This window comes from Lepidochelys kempii, chromosome 2 (assembly GCF_965140285.1).
Source record: "Lepidochelys kempii isolate rLepKem1 chromosome 2, rLepKem1.hap1, whole genome shotgun sequence".
Taxonomy (NCBI): Eukaryota; Metazoa; Chordata; order Testudines; family Cheloniidae; genus Lepidochelys; species Lepidochelys kempii.
This window is the reverse complement of record NC_136381.1, coordinates 142,820,741-142,841,156: the sequence shown is the minus strand read 5'-3', so window position 1 is coordinate 142,841,156 and position 20,416 is coordinate 142,820,741. Positions and strand designations below refer to the sequence as shown.

General features: G+C 41.7%; 1 protein-coding gene across 6 annotated transcripts; it reads right to left on the bottom strand.

Annotated features, from left to right (window-relative positions):
• Positions 1 to 2,578: 2,578 nt before the first annotated feature.
• On the bottom strand, positions 2,579 to 20,402 carry ATPSCKMT (ATP synthase c subunit lysine N-methyltransferase). 6 transcript variants are annotated; one of them, XM_073332365.1, is made up of 5 exons: positions 19,619 to 20,034; positions 13,240 to 13,594; positions 12,377 to 12,514; positions 10,299 to 10,349; positions 2,580 to 4,136 (listed from the first exon to the last, which is right to left on the bottom strand). In XM_073332365.1, the coding sequence occupies exons 2-5, from the start codon at positions 13,579 to 13,581 to the stop codon at positions 3,936 to 3,938; spliced, it is 732 nt and encodes a 243-aa protein (XP_073188466.1). In that variant the 5' UTR covers positions 13,582 to 13,594; positions 19,619 to 20,034; the 3' UTR covers positions 2,580 to 3,935. The 6 variants fall into 6 exon arrangements, with proteins under 6 accessions (XP_073188470.1, XP_073188466.1, XP_073188465.1 ...); XM_073332364.2 differs by lacking the exon at positions 19,619 to 20,034 and adding an exon at positions 20,202 to 20,402 and having other exon boundaries at positions 2,581 to 4,136; XM_073332366.2 differs by lacking the exon at positions 19,619 to 20,034 and adding an exon at positions 20,042 to 20,123 and having other exon boundaries at positions 2,581 to 4,136.
• Between the last annotated feature and the right edge of the window lie 14 nt (positions 20,403 to 20,416).

Sequence of the window (20,416 nt, the reverse complement as noted above, 5' to 3'; positions counted from 1 at the left end):
CTTCCAACCCTTATATTCTATGAACAAGCTCCACAGTTTGACTGTGCATTGTGTAAAGGAGTACTTCTGTTTGTTTTAAAACGCACTGCCTATTGCTTTCATTGGGTGATCCCGAGTTTCTGTGTTATGTGAAGGGATAAATATCACTTCCTTATTCTGCCTCCCCACCATTCATAATTGTATAGACCTCTATTATATCCCCCTTTCGTCATCTCTTTTCTAAAATGAACAGTCCTAGTCTTTTTAATCTCTCCTCATATGGAAGATGTTCCATACCACCAATCATTTTTGGTACTCTTTTCTGTACTTTTTCCAAAATATATCTTTTCTGAAAGGGGTGACCAGAATATCACACAGTATTCAAGATGTAGACATATCAGCGATTTTCAGTGGCATTATACCTTCTGTTTTTTAATCTATCCCTTTCCTGACGGTTCCTAACATTGTTTGCTTTGTTGACTGCTGCTGCATATCGAGTTGATGTTTTTAGGGAACTATCCACAATGACGCCAAGATCTGTTTCTTGAGTGGTAACAGCTAATTTAGACCCTATTGTTTTGCATGCATAGTTGGGATTATATTTTCCAATGTGCATTACTTTGCACATAACAACACTGAACTTCATCTTCCATTTTGCCACCCAGTGTAGTGAGATCCATTTGTAACTCTTCACTAGCAGCTTTGGACTTAACGATCTTGAGTAATTTTGTGTGGTCTGCAAATTTTGCCACCTCATTGTTCACCCCCTTTCCCAGATAATTTATGATTATGTTGAACATCACAGAACAGATCCTTGGGAGACCTCGCTATTTACCTCTCCATTGTGAAAACTGACCACTTATTCCTCCCCTTGGTTTCCTAATTAATAATGTAATTCTTTTATAACACGGAGAATCCCAGAGTATTGTAGAGTGTCTCACTTTCTTGTTACCTTTCACAACAGGAATTTTCTATCTTGTGTCTGCTATTCCACACAAACTTTTCGTCTTCTCTCTGCCTATCTTGAAAGCCACCTGCTGTCACCAATGCTGCCTTTTCTATGCCTTTTCACATACTAGTCATACAGGTCCAGATTCGCACTGTGCCCACTATCCACTGGGCAGAGTTGTGGTTATGAGGACGACAAAGGAGCTGGTTGATCCTGGCATTGCTTCTAGATTGTCCCTGAAATACTTTAGAGCAGCCTTAGGGCTTCTCTGAAGCACACTGCCCGACTATGGCCCCCCAGAAGCTGTTATGCCAGCCCAGAAAAGCTGGAATACTGTACCAATCCAGCCCCACTCCACTCCACCCCACCAGGGGCTGCAAGTGGCTGGTGTGGAAACAGCTATGGAAGCTCTATTCTAGCTGGGGACTCCTCCATGCCAGAATACCCCACTGGGAAAGTTCATTGGCCTTTTCAGTGCGTTTGTGCCACCAGATGGACGCACAAAGGCTGCAGTGAAGAAAGTAACCTGGTTCAAAAGAGACACTCTAGTTATGACCACCAGCCTATAGATTAGCCACCAGACGCAATCTAACATTCATTCCTGGACAGCAACTGCACATTTATCTTCCAGCAGCCTGAAAATAGGAGCTCTAAGTGTGCTCCTGTAACCAAATTTCCCACACAGTAAGAGTCATGCATTACATTTTATGAAGCTAGCTGACACAGGAACTGCAGCAGTGCATACAAGTAGACTTTGGTTCAAACATCAAAAGTAGAGATCAAAGGCTATAGGCTATAACAAAATTTGATGTGCAGAAGAAAAGGTAAAGTACTAAGTAAATATTGCACACTAATGTTAAGAGATTATCAAATATGATTGGACAGATTATCTAGAGTATAATATTAAGAATGAATTTTTAAAAATTATATCAGCTTTGTCTCTTTAAAAATAGTCCAAGATAACTATTTTGGATGAAAGTGTTAACATATGAAAGCATGGTCCTGAAGATCAGCAGAAATAGCAGTCATCTTTGGTACATTTATTTATGTATTTATTTATTTATGTATTTATTTTAAAAGATGGAGAGGAGGAACAGGAAAACAGAACTGAAACTCTTTATCCAAAGCCATAAGAGAAAAAGAGAATACTTTCATTCTATGTCAACTAAACCTAAGGCAAATCTATCTGGCTTAGTTTTTGCTCAGTACTGTGATCTGACAGGTGGAAATAGGATCATAGATGAGAATCATGTTTAAGGAGCATAGTAACTGATATACAAAGAAAGTCTGAATATTTTTGTTGGGGAAGAGTGGGAGGGGCTTCTGCTTGGTTTTTTGCATTAGAAATACCAGATCTTGTGTTCCCTATTTTGGCTCCAGCCCTTCCCTGACCTTGAAGGACTAGAAAACTAGCTTTTTTGGGCCTCAAACATGCAGCAATGCCAAGTCTCTCAAAAAAAAAGCTCTTTTCTCAAGTGTTTGCCAAGAATTTAAGTGAAGTCGGTATTAATAAAACCAAACTAAATTCACGTATCAGAGGGGTAGCCGTGTTAGTCTGTATCCACAAAAACAACGAGGAGTCTGGTGGCACCTTAAAGACTAACAGATTTATTTAAGCCACTTCTTCAGATGCATGGAGTAAAAATTACAGATATCTGTAATTACAGGTATCTGTAATATTTACTTATTTTCTCTTATATTTATACATATTTATACCAGTATCTGTAATTTTCACTCTATCCATCTGAAGAACTGGGGCTTTTTACTCACAAAAGCTTATGCCCAAATAAATCTGTAAGTCTTTAAGGTGCCACCAAACTAAATTCAAAGAGTTCTAAATACTGTGACAAAAATTCTCTCTCTCTCAGTTGCAGATTTCTATCTCCTCTGATCTCACAATAGATCTCCAGTCTTCCAAAATGCCCTTCTGCAAAAATGGGAGGGCGGGAGGGGGGAAGGGGGGAATTTTCAGGCCTGTTTGATATATGATAAAGCAGCAGAAAGGAGACAAATATTTTTTTTCCCCAAGTCACCTTTAAATCCTTTGTTTTGTCTCATTTGTCAACAGAGGTAGAGTGACTCTGGTGTAAGGAAAGTCATGATAATTTGCAAACACCTGTAACAGTAGAAGTCTCTCCTAAATCATCATTTCTGCAATTTGCCTTAAAGGAGTTAATTCAAATAAGTGAATTCAATTTAACGAGGCCATCAAGATGTGTATATGCTCTACTGAGTTATCTTGATATTGTAACCCAAGTCCTTCCTTTCCCTCTATGACCCTCACTTGTTTGTCAATCTGAATTTAGAATGTAAGCTGCTCAGGTCCAGGGCTATGGGCCTGATTCTGCACTACCTTGCACAATGAAGTCCAAGTGAGAGTAAGGTAAATGCAACTCGCCGACAGATCAGAGTGCTAACATTTTACACTAATTTTATAGATGTGTAAATGACTCCACTGCCTTGCACTTCGAGTTTCAGGCTCCAAGTCATTACTTGTTTCTGCAAAGCAGCTTGCCAACCACTTCTGGCTACGCAAAAGTAATAAATAAATAAGCTTATAAGCACCAATGTTGAGAGCTCAAAATATGGCCAGACCAAAACCAGTTAACAATAACTTTAATATTAGTAGAGCATTTAGTTTATACATGTGTCCTTAACAGTACTGAACTCTGTCTGCATCCTACAACTTTTCATGTTGAATTTTTAAAAAATAATACTAACAAAATTTCTTGAGTTTCTTCTTGTAATCAATGCATACAAGTCTTTTTTGCAGTTTTCCATGTCTACACCTTGCCTACATTTTACTGGCCTTTGCTTTGTTTTCATATAAAATAAAAGTACAATGCAGTTTTGCTTAACACCATAAGACATTCTGACAATTAAATGGGTTTAAGAAACATTCAATGTTACTTATTTTTATCCTCCCACCACTTTAAAGTATACTAAAAACCAAATCAGATGGTCACCATTTACAGTTAGCATCAACATCATTTTTTAACGTCAAATCTTACAAAGGATGCATCTTTTGCAGAGTTTCTGAGCATGTCTTTAAATTTCCTTTGAAAGCTTTTGAATCATAGGCCCACACCACATCTATTCCTTCTCCAGTAGTATGATCAGGCATCCAATGTGGGAAAGGAAAACGGCAGGCAACAACTCTGGCATTGTGAACAAGTTCTTCTTCAAGCTTCTTCTCCAACTGTGGCATCTGTGGAGCAACAACAAAAGCCCTTCAGATGGTGTGCAAGACAGAAGCGTTCCCTCTTGAAACTACTTCAGGCACTCAAAACTAATCCAAGGCTTGAAGATCCCTGTTTCAGTCTTAGAAAGCTTCCATGATGCAGGGTCATATGCTAACTTTGATATGCAGGTACACAGTATATGAAGCCAAAACACAGTCTTTAATTTATTCTGAGTAATGGTAAGAGCAAGAAAATTTTAAGTTTACATAACTTTTTAGAACTTACATATCACATTTATTGGGAGCTATATCATCCTCTACACCGGGGTAGGCAACCTATGGCACATGGGCCAAAGGCGGCACGCAAGCTGATTTTCAGGGGCACACACAATGCCTTGGTCCTGGTCACCGGTCTAGGGGGCTCTGCATTTTAATTTAATTTTAAATGAAGCTTAAACATTTTAAAAACCTTATTTACTTTACATACAACAACAGTTTAGTTATATATTATAGACTTATAGAAAGAGACCTTCTAAAAACGTTAAAATGTATTACTGGCATGCAAAACCTTAAATTAAAGTGAATAAATGAAGACTCGGCACACCACTTCTGAAAGGTTGCCGACCCCTGCTTTACACAGAAAAACTTGTGTAGGGGGACAGGATACTCCACAAGTTTTGACTCAATTTCATCCAGCTCACTGGACTGGTGGTGGGGTTTGACCCTCTATTGAACATTCACGTGTTTTCATCCCCCTAAAACTTTATTATGTTCCAGAATCCACATACATCTTGGAGGCTAGTGCCTCTATGATGCTTCATGCCCCTACGGCATCTTTTGGAGAAGTCAGTGCATCCCTGATGGCTAATGACCAAATCAACAGGAGTGGGAATTGGAAGGTGGAGTTACTGAATAATACGGTGATTGAAGAGGAAACAATGCTACAGAGAGGCCAGTCCCCTTGGCTCCACGCTCTCACCTTGTGCAGGTTAATCCCTGCCATAGTACCACAGGGCCAATATGCACAACTCCCCCTACATCTACAACCCTCTGGCCCGAGATCCATTCAATCCAGCTTCCCTCCACCTGCAGAAAGCTGAGTATATAGTCAGGGACAAAGAAAATAGGATTTGCCAGACCAGAACAGACCAATGGTTCATCTAATTGGTCATTTTACCTCCAGCAATAACTTATACCAGATGCTCAGTGTTAGGATATAGATATTCAGGCCTGTCTGTAAAGGCCTATACTCTAAGAATTTAGGTGTATTCTTATCGCTTGGCTAGTTCTAGAGGTATAAAAGAAAGAAATCACTGTCTGCCGGTGTAAGTGCCTTCTATTACTGTGACAGTTTGTGGCCCTGTTCTTAGGCTAAGACCTTTGGCTAAGCAGCAGAGGCAGCCATAAGCTGGGAAGCGAACAGTCACATCCTCACATTCCAAACTAGTCACACTGAAATAAGGTGCTATTCGGCTGTTAGGAATACAATCCTGTCCTGATAGTTCCTATCACCTCCAGAGAAAGGGAAGTGCCTAGAAAATGTAAAAGGAAACTTAATTTGATAGCATCCTGTCTGGCAAGAACTCACTTATCAATAGCTGGGATGTGAAATCCTCGCTTCTGTGTTGTCTTGTCATTGTAGTTCCCACTTTGCTATTGTTTGTCTGTATAATCTCTGTCTGGTTCTGTGATTGTTCCTGTCTGCTGTATAATTAATTTTGCTGGGTGTAAACTAATTAAGGTGGTGGGATATAATTGGTTACATAATCATGTTACAATGTTAGGATTGGTTAGTTAAATTTCAGGAAAATGATTGGTTAAGGTATAGCTAAGCAGAACTCAAGTTTTACTATATAATCTGTAGTCAATGAGGAAGTGACTGGGTGTGGGAAATGGGAGCAGGGAATGGGAGTAAGGAAATTGGAATCATGTTTGGCTAAAGGGTAGGAATGGGAACAGGGACACAGGCTTAAGGCTCTGTGGTGTCAGAGCTGGAAGGAGGATACTAAGGAAGGAAACTGGAATCATGCTTGCTGGAAGTTCACCCCAATAAACATCGAATTGTTTGCACCTTTAGACTTCGGGTATTGTTGCTCTCTGTTCATGCAAGAAGGACCAGGGAAGTAAGTGGGTGAAGGAATAAGCCCCCTAACACTCAGAGGAAAGTGAAAAAGATTCATCATGTACCTAGACCTAAAAGGCCTTACCCCAGATGCTCGCCACTTTATGACCTGAAGGAAGAAGGCTGACAGACCTTCTAATTTGTATCCTGGCTCAGGAAAGGGCTCATGGTATGCTTATACATATCCAAGTTGTCACTTTGGATGGGCTATCACCAGCAGGAGAGTGAATTTGTGTGGGGGGGTGGAGGGTGAGAAAACCTGGATTTGTGCTGGAAATGGCCCAACCTGATGATCACTTTAGATAAGCTATTACCAGCAGGACAGTGGGGTGGGAGGAGGTATTGTTTCATATTCTCTGTGTGTATATAAAGTCTGCTGCAGTTTCCACGGAATGCATCCGATGAAGTGAGCTGTAGCTCACGAAAGCTCATGCTCAAATAAATTGGTTAGTCTCTAAGGTGCCACAAGTACTCCTTTTCTTTTTGCGAATACAGACTAACACGGCTGTTACTCTGAAACTAAAGCAATAGGCACTATACAAATATATTATAAAATATATACAAAATTTTCACTGGATTAACATGTTTAAAAAAATCTCCCCATCCAATCCCAAAGTTCTCTCCTTTCAGTCCACTCAATATCTCCAAAACATCTCCAACCACCACAGATAAGATCCTCTCCCTTCAGTCCACCCATACACACATACTGATCAACCCTCTCCTTCAGAAAAAGCTTGTGGGAACAGAGATCTTGCAGTGTGGCCTGTGGGTCAATAAATCCAGGCTCTGTCTTTGTAAGTTAGCCTTAGACATTAAATAGAAAAAAAGTAATATGCTCATGGCTTCAAACTAGGCCAACACTGTAACTGACCTTTCTACAAGTAATAAGATATAAGAAAATATGTGTTACAAAGTGTCCTGAGGCTGAGCTCTCACAACCACCATACTGAAGGCAATGGGGGCATTCCACAACCAGAAGGAAGCCCTCAGCATTTACTTCAGACATTTGGGCCCATTGCATTTATGGCAACATTTGTGATCATACCAAAAAGTATTTTATTATTTGAGGGATTTAAAACAAAAACAAACAAACAAAAAACGCATACTACCACAATATTGGATTAAATAAGTAAAATACTCTTTTTCCCCCCCACAAACGTTTGTGGATCTTCCTTCTACCTAATTAGGTCAGATAGCAACAATAACTAATCTACCTCATCTTAGGCTGCTACTAATTCTGAAGTTTGTTCCAAACACGTATGTCTAATCAATTTGTTCACATTTGTTTTTCTGTGCAACTGTTAACTTCCTATTTGCCAAATAGTCTTCCTGCCTCTGCACCTTTGCCCTTAGAGATTCTGCAATGCGGCTACAGAATTTCTAATTGCAAATTCATATCTGTACTGGCAAGTGAACCAGAGAGTGATCATAATATCACTCAGTTCAGAAAGGGTGGTCTAATTTCCTCACATATTAACTGCTTCAAAGAACAATTACTACATGATAGTCTTGTCAAAATCATGCAATTGAACACTTTGTTTTCTAATTACAGATATCCCTGTAACAAAGGCATCTACTGCCCTCTCCTGGAACAAAGACTGCTCCGGTGCAGTAAATCAACCAAAATGGTTAGTTTATTACCCAGTCTCTTGGGAACGCATACAATAAAACTGTTGGAACACTTGATAATGTAGACTTTCCTTCAATATGCCAACTACAGAAGTAGAAATAAAACTGCATTTTAAAATACACAGTTTTCAAAATGAGAGAGTACTGTGGTTGGTGTCTGAATCAGATAAGCTTTTAGTCCTATTCCCTACAAGAGAAAAAAAAAAAAAAAGACAGAAAACAAAACAGAATGTTGGTATTATTATGCTTCCTACTGTGACTCCCTGTTTATGTTACAACGATATTTTAATCACACACTATTCCCGTTTTACACTACGACCATATACCGCATTTCTCTGGCATAAACTCTTCACACATTCCATGCCACACAGTCGCCTGCCCTAAGGAATGAAACTACTTACAAACATTAATGGGGGAGTGAAAGGGAGATATCTCAGTCCATTCATAACACATACAAGGCTAGTGCTCTTATTACTGTCATAAAAGTATGTAAATGGAATAAATATTGTATTTTCTTGCCCTTCAAAGGAAAATGTAAAAATATAACCAAATAGCACTTGAAAAAAAAACCAAAAATGAGTTTTAAAAGTTTGAATGAGTCACAGAATCATAGAATCATAGAATATCAGGGTTGGAAGGGACCTCAGGAGGTCATCTAGTCCAACCCCCCTGCTCAAAAGCAGGACCAATCCCCAATTAAATCATCCCAGCCAGGGCTTTGTCAAGCCTGACCTTAAAAACTTCTAAGGAAGGAGATTCCACCACCTCCCTAGGCAACGCATTCCAGTGTTTCACCACCCTCCTAGTGAAAAGGTTTTTCCTAATATCCAACCTAAACCTCCCCCACTGCAACTTGAGACCATTACTCCTTGTCCTGTCCTCTTCTACCACTGAGAATAGTCTAGAAACATCCTCTCTGGAACCACCTCTCAGGTAGTTGAAAGCAGCTACCAAATCCCCCCTCATTCTTTTCTTCTGCAGACTAAACAATCCCAGTTCCCTCAGCCTCTCCTCATAAATCATGTGTTCCAGACCCCTAATCATTTTTGTTGCCCTTCGCTGGACTCTTTCCAATTTATCCACATCCTTCTTGAAGTGTGGGGCCCAAAACTGGACACAGTACTCCAGATGAGGCCTCACCAATGTTGAATAGAGGGGGACGATCACGTCCCTCGATCTGCTCGCTATACCCCTACTTATACATCCCAAAATGCCATTGGCCTTCTTGGCAACAAGGGCACACTGCTGACTCATATCCAGTTTCTCGTGCACGGTCACCCCTAGGTCCTTTTCAGCAGAACTACTGCCTAGCCATTCTGTCCCTAGTCTGTAGCTGTGCATTGGGTTCTTCCGTCCTAAGTGCAGGACCCTGCACTTATCCTTATTGAACCTCATCAGATTTCTTTTGGCCCAATCCTCCAATTTGTCTAGGTCCCTCTGTATCCTATCCCTGCCCTCCAGCGTATCTACCACTCCTCCCTGTTTAGTATCATCCGCAAATTTGCTGAGATTGCAATCCACACCATCCTCCAGATCATTTATGAAGATATTGAACAAAACCAGCCCCAGGACCGACTCCTGGGGCACTCCACTTGACACCGGCTGCCAACTAGACATGGAGCCATTGATCACTACCCATCCATCTACTGTATCATAAAAGTGGTCTCTCGAAATACCATTTTCACAGTAATTTTAAAAAGCCATACAATTTCATCTGGAACCTGACATTTTATGGGTGATATACAGCTTTCTCAAAGTGAAAAACAGTTTCCCTGTACGCTCTGCAAACTAGCAATTATATTAAAAGCACTCCATCTTACTAATCTTTACAAAGGTAATTGAAGAGTACTTCAGTACTACGAACTGATACACGGTCGAGGTGCTTTCAGTTTTTGAAAAGTGTATAATCAAAGTTCAATACTTTGTTCTTTACCATACAAGTCTACAGAAGCGAGCTGAAACTAGTCAATACTCATCCTCCCTGAAAACTATTTTACTGAAAATCTGTAGAATGATCAATTTCAATGATCAAATGGAAATTGAAATTTCAAAATGGAATTTCAAATTCCAATTTAAAAATGGAATTTTGAACATTCCATTAACTTTTCAAGTAATTTAAGCTGTTTGTAAGAGTTCACAGAATTATGGTTCTGAACTATATTGGAATTTGGACTTCATTAGACAGTGCACAAATTGGAATTTCGGAAGAACAGACAGACAATTGAGATTTAGATCTTCTGCAGAAGTTTCAAATTGTAACAGGTTTTATTATTTAAATGTCTATAAACTATAATCAGCATTTTGTCAAACCAAAGACTTGAATGTCAAAGGTCCCGATAAGTGGACTCACTTTATAGATCAATATCCCAATGCTGAATGCCTTGCTATTATGGTCATAAAACACAATACAGACAATGAAAGAATGAAAAGAGACTTACCATTTGAGGTACCCCAAAAACAACAACATTTGTATACTGGGAAAAGCTAACCTATTAAAAAAAATTGTATATTACCGTCATTGTGGACAATCAATATTTATAATATGAGTGGATAGTGGGGGGAATGTTAGTAATAATAATCTTCCCTTTATTCACACTCTTTTTCACAGCCAGGCCTCCTACACCAAGGACAAGGACATGGAATTATATAGAAGCCACTACACCAGCTCAACATAGCCCAAGGATTCCGCAACACAGGGTAGCTTTGCACCAATTGAGTGGCACAAAACTGCTTCAGTGTCACCAAGGCTCTGGCCCTAAGTTCCAGAATATTAATCAATTCAGAGAAGTTGCACAAGTTTACTCATTTTTACTCCAGTTCTTATCCCTAAGGAAAACTTTGCTCATTTAACATCCTAACTTTGCCACCTGTCAATTAACTCTTTAGCAATATATCTAGAGTTAAAATGGACTAACCATTTCTAATCCAAGACTGTGTTTTGAGTCCCTCACAACTTTCTGCAGTTTTTAATTATTGGGAAGGAATGTCTGGGTCAGTTCTCTGCCTTAAGATGATTTAAAGAAAAAACAAAAAAACTCTCATTCAAAAATAGTTTATCTGTTTCTGAACATGGGGGTGGGGGGGAATACACTTTTCCCATTATATAAAATTCTTGCCATTCTTTTTCTTTATCACTCAATGGCTGAAACTGCAGGGGGTAGGTAAACTGAAATCCTGCAGAGAATTAATCACTAAGAAGTGTTCTGATAGAAAATTATTCTGATTTATCTGAATTATGAGGCTTTGAAAAAAATCAAACTGCACTATGTTGCTTTAAAACAGCTGTGTTCAAAAATCGAGTGTGTGTGTGCACACGCACACATATTATATACACACATAAAATGAAAGATAGTCCTACATGACATGTAGGCACAATAAGAATATGAACATGCACATCTTATACAGTGCCCATGGAGGCCTGATCCTGCACCATTACAGAGAGTAGTCTTGCCACTGATTTCAGGGAGTGCAGGATCAAGATCTGTCTATGGCAGGGCTTTGTAGCACCCAGCCTCATTCAGTAAGTACACAAATGTGAGCGAAGTACTCAATGAATCAGGGCCCCAAAAGAGCCCTTGCAAAGGGTTTCAGAGTAGCAGCCGTGTTAGTCTGTATTCGCAAAAAGAAAAGGAGGACTGGTGGCACCTTAGAGACTAACCAATTTATTTGAGCATAAGCTTTCGTGAGCTACAGTCACTTCATCGGATGCATCCAATGAAGTGAGCTGTAGCTCACGAAAGCTCATGCTCAAATAAATTGGTTAGTCTCTAAGGTGCCACAAGTACTCCTTTTCTTTTTGCAAAGGGTGTATATCCAAGGACCAAAAAACAGCAAAGCATTTAAGCTAGTGAGTAGTCATAGTTAGCATGTGTTTGTGTACTTTGCTGTATCATGGCTTGGAAGAGCACATTATAGGAGACAACATTCCAGTGGTGTCTAATAAAATAATTCCAGATTATGAAATTTATTTTTTTCTTTCCCTTAAAAAGAAATACCTGAGGTTTCCATTATTTAAAAAGAAAAAAAAATACTGCAGTATGAGAATGTTGAGGCTGCACACAAGCATACTTAAGTCAGTAAATGCTAAAGTTGAACTTGCCAGTGCAACCATAACTCTTTTCCCTTGTGCACATGAATGAGTTACATAATACCACACTATTCTCAAATAATACAAAATAATCTAGTGAAAGTTGTAGAAACTATATATTTGTATACATTAGCATAGTTAAAGTTGTAGAAAATATTATATGATATAGGGTATTATTTGAGAAACAGTGAGATTATCTAATTAGTATCTGCATCATAATGCATGAGCACATTCACTTTGCATCTTTACCTTTGGTATTTCCTGACTTATGAATGCTAAATATATAACATTAACATTATTTTAGCAGAGGGTTTTTTAATAATTATATTATCTACAGCTGTGTGTTTTCAAATTGATCACTTCTAATTCACCAGTGAAATTATTATTGCATACTTTGATTTCTATAGTACTTTTTCACAAAACACGTACCTTCCACAAATCTGAAATATAAAATTTGGCATTATGATGCATCCCTTCTCTCCAAGCACGGTATCTGGAGTACCAGACTAGCCAGGGATTTAATTCATAACCAACAGCTTTGAATCCTTCTTTTGCAGCTGCTATCACCTACAAAAAGAAAAAGCAGTCTTCATTCAGGGCCAGAATAAACCTACAGCATGACACTATTTATGATAGAATTGTGCTTGCAGGAAACATAAGAGAATAGTGTAATTTTATTAACAGCAGAACCCAAAAGAAGAGTGCTCTATGTCTTTATTAGTTGTGTTTATCCACCTCTGGCTGCTTGAACACTAAAGCCCCAATTAATTAATCAGGAGAATAATATGGTAACAAAATTAGCAACTTTCAAGATATGCAATATGTAAAATTTAAACTACTTGACAAGTATCTTTAAATAATAAAATGACTCAAATCATGTGAAACTAAAATTTAAAAATTCTGTATTAGAAATGTATGGAAAAGTAGAAAAGGATAAGAAAGTAAATATTTTTTGTTCCTGAATAAAACTAGTCAAATATTCAAATAGTTTATTCCACACATTTTGAAGTTTTCCATATCTATTAGTTAATGAACATTTTTTCCATTATGCACTATTAAAAAAATTCACAGTCAAATAACTTGACATTTTCATATTATTTGAAGAATACTATTTTCATTATTTGCCCAAAGGTATTCCTGAAGCCTGTAATATATACTTTTAAAAACAGTCTAACTGATTTTGTCTGAATTTTTGTGGGATGGAGAGGAAAACTTTTAAACAGGGTAGAGAACCTTCACAAATACCAGGAAAAAGGGGTGCATAATGGAAAATATCTACTACAGTAGCTCACTTTTATAACACTGTTTGATGTACATGAATTTAGAGGAGCCAGAGTTTTATAACTCACAATACGTCCATCACCGCTACCTATGTCAACCAGAGATCCACTTCTGTACTGTAACATTTTCAAAACATTTTCAATCTGAGTTGAAGTTGCAGGTACAAAAGGAAGGCAAATTTTTCTCAGTGCTGGAGTTATGAATGGAGTGACAACAGCATACAGTACTACCAGTGTGCCACCAACAATGCCAGGGACCAACATTCCCCAATTTCTTTTTCTTGCATTGTCATTATCAAGGTTCATATGCAAGATGCCTTGGGTATGGCTTTCTCCTTGAAGTACTTTTGACATTGACAAAGTGTACCTGAAGAAAGGGAAAAACATATATAACATGACTCCTTTGAAATGCCAAGTACAAACCTATTTATTTCTACAGACAAAAGCTTGTTGGTGAACAGTATACAATAATAGAATCATATACTAAACTCTAAGGCTTAAGCTACATTTTATATAAAGCTTACCTCCTTTTGAGCTGGGATGTATTCATAAATCCTATTAACAAAATATTAAGTGGCCTTGGAGAAAATCATCAGAATAGAATTGAATTTTAAAATCTGTTCTTTCTACCATAATTGACTTTTTTGCTCACCTTGGGCCATCATAAATGTACTGGAGAGCAAGGAATACATAACTAAGAAGCACACAGCCTATTTTCATCCAGAACACAGGGAAATTACACATTTAACTCCCATTAATACAAATAGAAGTTAAGTACATAAATCCCACATACAGAGAAATGAAAACACCTCCACTCAAAAAACCTGTTCTTGTGCATAATGATTGCAAAATTTTTATTTTAAAATATCAGTAGCTGTTTTCTCATCAAAATAGAACTGTGTTCAGTCATGAAAGGAGCAGGTTTCTTCTACTTAAAACAGAGAAAAATAGGTAAAAAAAATCAAGTAGTTAAGTGCAGTGCAGTGCAAAGCCTGCTAATAAACCTATGGTTCAATGTAAAAAGTACAACACATTCTTCTTTATGTACTTTATTTAATATCCAAAGGTAGCCAAGCATTCTCAAGGAACACAGACAAACAGTTGTACAGAAATAATGTAAGTCTGATAATTTTTCTTTCAACTCATTGTAATATCATATTAACACTCCAGACACAATATGCCTTTAAAAATCTTAGAGAGAATCTGAATATCGTATTTTTTATGTGAAATGAATATAGTGCTCATGAAAGGTTGACCTGACAACCCTGTCTTATATTTTGCAACACAATATAGCAAAGTCAGTGAAAGTGCAGGCTTCCCCACATTGTCCCACTGGTGTGCTTCCGTCTTGATCAATTTTTTTGAGAACATCAAAATAGTTAATACGATGTTGCTACACTTACATAAACAGGAGGGCCCCCCCTCCCCTCACGTCATCAGGCATTGTCCATACAAGTGTGACATTTACCACTCAAGATCCAGTACCACATGGTGTTGAGAGCAAGCTGCTTTGTGCCAAAAGAGCTATGGCATGATAGAAGTATGAGCCATTTGCAGAATCAATGGCCAAGATTTTTAAAAATGAGTGCCCAAAGTGCCTAAGCTCTATTTTCACACACTTAAGTAAATATCCTAATTTTCAAAAAGTTGTAATTTCAAGGGGTGGGCAGGGTGTGAAAGGTATAGACCAGAGGTGGGCAAACTATGGCCTGCGGGACCGTCCTGCCCAGCCCCTGAGCTCCCAGCCAGGGGAGCTACCCCCGGCCCCTCCCCCGCAGCCTCAGCTTGCTGTACCGCGCCGCCAATACTCTGGCCCACCGCTCCTGCCAGGTAGCGCGGCAGGCTCCGGCATGGTAAGGGGGAGGGAAGTGGAGGGGTTCCAGGGGGCAGGAGGCAGTTGGATGAGGCAGGGGAGTCCTAGGGGGCCTGTCAGGGGGCAGGGGTGTGGATAGGGGTTGGGGCAGTCAGGGAGCAGAGGGTTGGATAGGGGGTGGGTTCCTGGAGGGGTGGGGGGGTTGGATGGGTGCGGGGTTCTGAAGGGGCCAGTAAGTGGGATGGGGCAGATAGGGGGCAGGGGCCAGGCTGTTTGGGGAGGCACAGCCTTCCCTACCCAGCCCTCCATAGTTTTGCAACCCCGATGTGGCCCTTGGGCCAAAAAGTTTGCCCACCCCTGGTGTAGACAAACCTGCACTAGCCCTGACTCAGCATGCTAAAAAAAAAAGGAGTGTAGATGCACAGGTGGTGGCATGCACTAGCTTCTTCCAGCACACCTACTGTTTCAAACTGGTTTGTACTCTGGGAAGCCAGCAAACCCTACCACCCATGGCCAAGCTACACAGCTATTTTTAGCATGCTAGCTGGATCTCAGCTGGGAATTACACCTTTGGCTCTAATGTAGACGTGTCTTAGTCATATCAGTTCAGTAGCTGTCCCCAAATGGAAAATGCCTCAAATAAATCTTGCAGAAAAGGATCTGGGGGTTTTTTACCCACAAAAGCTTATGCACAAATAAATCTATTAGTCTTTAAGGTGTTTAAGGTCATTGTTTTTGTGGACACAGACTGAGAGCTACCCCTCTGATACTTGGGATTACAATGGATCACAAACTAAATATGAGCCAACAATATAATATTGTTGTAAAAAAAGCAAACCTCCTTCTGGGATATATTAGTAGGAGTGTTGTATACAAAACAAGAATACTTCCACTCCACACAGCGCTAGTAAGGCCTCAACTGGAGTATTGCACCCAGTTCTAAGCACCACACTTTGGGAAAGATGTGCCCAAAAAGAAAAAAGTCCAAAGGAGAGCAACAAAAATTATTAAATGTCTAAAAAAAAGATCTACGATGAAAGACAAACAACGGGAGAAGACCAAAGGAGGACATGACACCAGTCTGCAAATATGTAAAAGGTTTTATAAAGAGAAAGGTGATAAACTGTTCTCCTTCGCTGCTGAGGACAGGACAAATAATAGGCTAAAACTGCAGCAAAGGTGTAAGCTACACATCATGAAAAACCTGTCAGGGTGGTTAAGCACTGCCACAAATTGCCTAGGGAGGTTACGGAATCTCTGTCGCTTGGGGGGGGAAGGGGTTTAAGATCAGGTTAGACAAACACCTGTCAGGGTCACTCTCTAGATCAGCGGTCTCCAAAGTGGGGTGAAGGGGAAAGTGCCACCTCCCTCCGGCCGCTGGCTGCGCAGCTGCCCCTGAGTCCTCCGGCCCACGCTCGCAGGGCCGCATTCAGAACAGGGCTTTAGAGCTGCAGGCCAGGGCCCCGGGGCGCCCTTAGCCCAGGGCCCTGAAGCCCCTAAAGCCCCTGTGTTCCGGGTGGCCCTGCCTGCCGGGGGTGGGGGGCAGCTCCCAGAATTGTGGCCCTGGGGGTGGTGCCGCGCTGCGCAGAGCCACCTGCACACTCTCTGCACCAAACAGGAGCTGCCCCACGTAAATGCTCTGCACCTCCTGCCTGCCCCAGCCCTGAGCACCCTCTAGCTCAGTGGTTTGAGCATTGGCCTGCTAAACCCAGGGTTCAGAGTAACAGCCGTGTTAGTCTGTATTCGCAAAAAGAAAAGGAGTACTTGTGGCACCTTAGAGACTAACCAATTTATTTGAGCATGAGCTTTCGTGAGCTACACCTCACTTCATTGGATGCATACCGTGGAAACTGCAGCAGACATTATATACACACAGAGATCATGAAACAATACCTCCTCCCACCCCACTGTCCTGCTGGTAATAGCTTATCTAAAGTGATCATCAAGTTGGGCCATTTCCAGCACAAATCCAGGTTTTCTCACCCTCCACCCCCCCACACACAAACTCACTCTCCTGCTGGTAATAGCCCATCCAAAGTGACCACTCTCCCTACAATGTGCATGGTAATCAAGGTGGGCCATGTCCAGCACAAATCCAGGCTCTCTCACCCCCCCCCCTTTTTTTTTTCCGGGGACACACACACACACTCACTCTCCTGCTGGCAATAGCTCATCCAAACTGACCACTCTCCAAGTTTAAATCCAAGTTTAACCAGAATGTCGGGGGGGAGGGGAGGAAAAAACAAGGGGAAATAGGCTACCTTGCATAATGACTTAGACACTCCAAGTCTCTATTTAAGCCTAAATTAATAGTATCCAATTTGCAAATGAATTCCAATTCAGCAGTTTCTCGCTGGAGTCTGGATTTGAAGTTTTTTTTGTTTTAAAATAGTGACCTTCATGTCTGTGATTGCGTGACCAGAGAGATTGAAGTGTTCTCCGACTGGTTTATGAATGGTATAATTCTTGACATCTGATTTGTGTCCATTTATTCTTTTACGTAGAGACTGTCCAGTTTGACCAATGTAAATGGCAGAGGGGCATTGCTGGCACATGATGGTATATATCACATTGGTGGATGTGCAGGTGAACGAGCCTCTGATAGTGTGGCTGATGTTATTAGGCCCTGTGATGGTGTCCCCTGAATAGATATGTGGGCACAGTTGGCAACGGGACTTTGTTGCAAGGATAGGTTCCTGGGTTAGTGGTTCTGTTGTGTGGTATGTGGTTGCTGGTGAGTATTTGCTTCAGGTTGCAGGGCTGTCTGTAGGCAAGGACTGGCCTGTCTCCCAAGATTTGTGAGAGTGTTGGGTCATCCTTTAGGATAGGTTGTAGATCCTTAATAATGCGTTGGAGGGGTTTTAGTTGGGGGCTGAAGGTGACGGCTAGTGGCGTTCTGTTCTTTTCTTTGTTAGGCCTGTCCTGTAGTAGGTGACTTCTGGGAACTCTTCTGGCTCTATCAATCTGTTTCTTCACTTCCGCAGGTGGGTATTGTAGTTGTAAGAAAGCTTGACAGAGATCTTGTAGGTGTTTGTCTCTGTCTGAGGGGTTGGAGCAAATGCGGTTGTATCGCAGAGCTTGGCTGTAGACAATGGATCATGTGGTGTGGTCAGGGTGAAAGCTGGAAGCATGTAGGTAGGAATAGTGGTCAGTAGGTTTCCGGTATAGGGTGGTGTTTATGTGACCATCGCTTATTAGCACTGTAGTGTCCAGGAAGTGGATCTCTTGTGTGGACTGAACCAGGCTGAGGTTGATGATGGGATGGAAATTGTTGAAATCATGGTGGAATTCCTCAAGGGCTTCTTTTCCATGGGTCCAGATGATGATGTCATCAATACAGGGCAAGTAGAGTAGGGGCTTTAGGGGACGAGAGCTGAGGAAGCGTTGTTCTAAATCAGCCATAAAAATGTTGGCATACTGTGGGGCCATGCGGGTACCCATAGCAGTGCCGCTGATCTGAAGGTATACATTGTCCCCAAATGTAAAATAGTTATGGGTAAGGACAAAGTCACAAAGTTCAGCCACCAGGTTAGCCGTGACATTATTGGGGATAGTGTTCTTGACGGCTATTACCAGCAGGAGAGTGAGTTTGTGTGTGTATGGGGGTGGGAGGGGTGAGAAAACCTGGATTTGTGCTGGAAATGGCCCACCTTGATTATCATGCACATTGTAGGGAGAGTGGTCACTTTGGATGAGCTATCACCAGCAGGAGAGTGAGTTTGTGTGTGTGGTTTTTGGAGGGGGGTGAGAGAACCTGGATTTGTGCAGGAATTGGCCCACCTTGATTATCATGCACATTGTGAAGAGAGTTGTCACTTTGGATGGGCTATTACCAGCAGGAGAGTGAGTTTGTGTGGGGGGGGGGGTGGAGGGTGAGAAAACCTGGATTTGTGCTGGAAATGGCCCAACTTGATGATCACTTTAGATAAGCTATTACCAGCAGGACAGCGGGGTGGAAGGAGGTAATGTTTCATGATCTCTGTGTGTATATAATGTCTGCTGCAGTTTCCACGGTATGCATCCAATGAAGTGAGGTGTAGCTCACGACAGCTCATGCTCAAATAAATTGGTTAGTCTCTAAGGTGCCACAAGTACTCCTTTTCTTTTTGCAAACCCAGGGTTGTGAGTTCAATCCTTCAGAGGGCCATTTAGGATCTGGGGCAAAAACTGGGGATTGGTCCTGCTTTCTGAGCAGGAGGTTGGACTAGATGACCTCCTGAGGTCCCTTCCAACCCTGATATTCTATTCTATGAACTCCCTCCCAGACCCTGCACCCCACCCTGAGCGCCCGCTGTATCACAAAATGTTAAACCAAGATTTTCAAAAATAATAAAAGCATATTCAACCACATTACTCTCACTAATATTTTTTTAGTGAGAGCAAAAAGGTTTTTTGTACCGTTAATAAAAAATTTAAAAAGTTAAAAATATTGTTTATTTCATCTTTATCTCATTGTTTCTAATGTCTTTTTGTGTATGTTTTATAATTTACCTAATATATTAGTACAGTAGTACATGTATATAATTTATACATAAACAAATATACATATATTGGGGTGCGTGCTCAAAAAATATTTACTGGTAGGGGTGGGCGACCGAAGGAGCTTGGAGACCACTGCTCGAGAGAACACTTGATCCTGCCTCAGTGCAGGGGACGGGACTGGATGATCTAGCAAGGCCCCTTCCACTCCTGCATCTCTCTGGCTCTAACTTCCACTCTTCGAGCCTCAAGGGACTTAATAAAGGGGGAAAACCAGCAGCCCGAGCCGGCTTCCCCCGGCGCGTCGCTTCAGGAGTCACCGCGGCAGGGGCGGGCGCGGCTCCGCGGCGTGGCAGACCCAGGGTCCCCCGGCTAGCGGGCGGGTCCTTGGCCAACGCGCCGTGCACCGGCGGGGGCGGCGGTAGCCCAGGCCCGGTCCGGCACGCAGGGGCTCCACCCCACCCCGGCGGCGCAGCCAAGGGCCCTGCCTCGCCGAGCCAGGCCAGCGCCCTCCCCACTCACCGAAGGGCCGATACCGCGAGACTCGGAGGAACAGGCGGGAACTCCTCGTGGGGGGACTTGGACGGAAGCAGGAGCCGCGGAGTGGACGATACCACCCGAAACGCAGGGGGGAGGATCGCCCGGGGCAGGCTGCGCAGCACTGTAGAGTAGCGTATCCCACCTCGCAGCGCGCATTTGCGCCGTTTCTTTCTGCTCGCGCTGTAGCGCCGTGGACCCTGCGAATATGACGTGTGTCGGAGTTCCGCTTAATGGTCTCTCCCACTCTGACTTGCGCCCTTCTTTCCGTTAGACGCTTCCAGAAGGGCTCAGGGGGGCGCCACATTGGTCCCAGCTGAGAAATCCTTCCGGTAGTAAGCCGCTGCGCATGCGCGGCGC

What these genes read in the sequence shown, in the direction of transcription:
- ATPSCKMT (XM_073332364.2), bottom strand. An exon ending in CATCAAACAGTGTTATAAAA is followed by an intron (nt 12,515 to 13,239) that starts GTGAGCTACTGT and finishes TTCTTTTTGTAG; the next exon opens with GTGATAGCAGCTGCAAAAGA. An exon ending in TTTTTGGGGTACCTCAAATG is followed by an intron (nt 4,137 to 10,298) that starts GTAAGTCTCTTT and finishes GTTGCTCCACAG; the next exon opens with ATGCCACAGTTGGAGAAGAA.